The following is a 2,450-nucleotide window of genomic DNA, read 5'->3' as shown; positions in this document are numbered from 1 at the left end:
ATTTTTCTATGGGTCAGTATGCACACAGTCATTTAGGCTCCCACTGGGTAAGTACAAACTTATTGAGATATAGGAAAGTGATGGAATGTTTAAGTTAACTATTGGCATTCCAAAATGTTAGCTCATTCATCCTTCATACTACTAAAATTTATATGAAATAGCCAAGTAAGTAACTTGAAATAATTATGCCTCATATATTGGAAGAAAGGGAACACATTTGTCTTATTTAGAACTGCTTAAATTCTAAGGCTTAATGAACTGGAAAATCGTTCATCATGATTGCCAAATGCATGCTATCCTGGTTCAGCTACTCTACTTTCCTTAAAAATTAAGCATACAAAGTTAGAATTGGCACCTGGACAAAAGAAAATCTATAATGTAAGGCACTTTTCAAGGTGTGTCAATTTTAAAGGCTTAAAAACAGTGTAATTTTATGGAAAGTGAATGGTCTTATCCTCTTTACAATTTCAGTGTCTGATTGAATCAACTCAAGCATTCAATCCATCATATTCTAGGTAAGGCCAATGGTACCACGACTGAATTGTCAGGTTAACCTTCTGTGGATGTCATTGGCATAATGCATTTTCTCAAATCATAATAAAGGACATTGACATAAGGGGTAGTTTGGAGTTTAGTGGAAAAAGGAATAAAGAAAGTCTCAGATGATATCCTGGTAGATCCTAGGGAGAAGGGGGCCTGAGTGCCAATTCAGTAATTGACAATGGAGAGAGAAATAATGACCTTCAGTAACAGAACAAATGAGACAATAATGTGTTAGGTTGTGGTTGACATAGACTAACTTGTTCTCACACTATAAATTAGAGGCAAAGAGAAAGAGGTTAATACTAATAGGATGATGCTTGATTAGTCAACTGACAGAGAAGAAAAATCTAGCTTCTAAATTAATATCATCTTTTTTTTTTCCAGAGTAAGAAAATGTTCTTGGGCTCTATGTCAAACACCACTGCATGGAAGAATTAAAACAAAATGAAATTATTGTTTAGATAAAAGATTTTATGAGATTGACATATTTCTAGACAAGGTTTCACTTCCCAACTAAGTCCAGGTGGACTTAGTTATCAATGCCATCGTTATAAAATGTAGATGTAAAAAAATTAAAAAGAAAATGTATTTCTACTGCCAAAGAGTCATCATAAGACAAAACTAGAATGAGTCAAAGTGGGCAATATTTGACACTACTTAAGAATGCCATATTTAAATAAAAAACCTTGGATAATTGATCTAATTCTGAATACACTATTACTTTTTGATTGTTAAATGCATAATAAATTTTAATTGAGTTTACCCTTATTTGATGTAATAGATTGATATCATGGGCTGATAAAAGTTTTAGTTTTTTTTTTTTTTAAACAGCTCTGGAAAGTTTTATAAAAGAAAAACTGTGCACTCTTTACTTTTCTCCAGTTTGTTCTGGCATGCTTCTAATGATATCAGAATCACCTGGATCAATGATAGCCAGTGTGCATACTCTGTAGTATTTTCCACATGCTATACCCAGTTCAATATTATTGCCACTGTAGTGATGGACACAAGTTTTTGCCAACATGGCATAGTATTCTTTTTCAGATTTCCTCAAGGCTGGGCAGTTGTTGGCAAGGATGACCAATTTCCCTTTGTCCTGTCTGATCATCTTCAGCGTCTGCTTGTACCCCAGCATGTACTTTCCACTTTTCATAACAAGTTGAATTCTGGAGTTGATCGACTCCAGGAACTTTTTCGTCTTTTTGGCGGCCACCATCTTCCTGCCTTAGATGCGGGAGGTCTCCCAACCTAACGCAGCAGACAAGATGGCCGGGTGGAGAGAAAAGTAAAAGTTTTATTTTATTTTTATTTTTTTTAATTTTTTTTTTTAGTTGTAGTGCTGAACTCAGGACCTGGGTGCTGTCCCTGGTCTCTTCAGTTCAAGGCTGAAGCGAGCACTCTACCACCTGAGCCACATGACATTTCTGATTTTCTGGTGGTTAATTAGAGGTAAGAGTCTCTCAGACCTTCCTGCCCAGGCTGACTTTGAACTGCAATCCTCAAATCTCTGCCTCCTGAGTAGCACCTGTGTGAGCCACCAGTGCTTGGCAAAAGTTCATTTCTATTATGATATAAATATGAAAATCTCCCTTAAACTTATGTACAGGGAGTTTAGTAATCAGTTATAAGCTTTATTCTTGATGACCATGACTTAAATACAGGATTCATCTCTTTAGAGATTTGGAAGTAGTCAAAAGGAGGAAGTGGCCCACTGAGTACATGTCTTTGGATATTACATAGGTAGTCTGCTTTATTCGTTTAATTTTTTTATTGTACTTCCTATTAGTCATGAGTGGAGAAAACTCTGACATGTTTTTCACGTCACTGAGACCCAGAAAGAGTGTAGCTAAGGCTATGAACTAAATCTGTGAAACTATGAGCTAAATAAGTGATTTGTCATTCTACAA

At 35.6% G+C, this 2,450-nt stretch overlaps 1 protein-coding gene across 1 annotated transcript; it reads right to left on the bottom strand.

Annotated features, from left to right (window-relative positions):
- Window positions 1–1,361: 1,361 nt before the first annotated feature.
- LOC105996092 (60S ribosomal protein L30-like) lies at window positions 1,362–1,811 on the bottom strand. The gene has a single exon (XM_013030062.1). It carries the CDS (start codon window positions 1,757–1,759, stop codon window positions 1,412–1,414), a length of 348 nt encoding a protein of 115 aa, XP_012885516.1. The 5' UTR covers window positions 1,760–1,811; the 3' UTR covers window positions 1,362–1,411.
- Between the last annotated feature and the right edge of the window lie 639 nt (window positions 1,812–2,450).

Source organism: Dipodomys ordii, unplaced genomic scaffold (genome assembly GCF_000151885.1).
Source record: "Dipodomys ordii isolate 6190 unplaced genomic scaffold, Dord_2.0 Scaffold126, whole genome shotgun sequence".
NCBI classification, from domain to species: domain Eukaryota; kingdom Metazoa; phylum Chordata; class Mammalia; order Rodentia; family Heteromyidae; genus Dipodomys; species Dipodomys ordii.
Note: the sequence above shows the minus strand (reverse complement) of the source record. Positions and strands in the feature narration are given on the sequence as shown.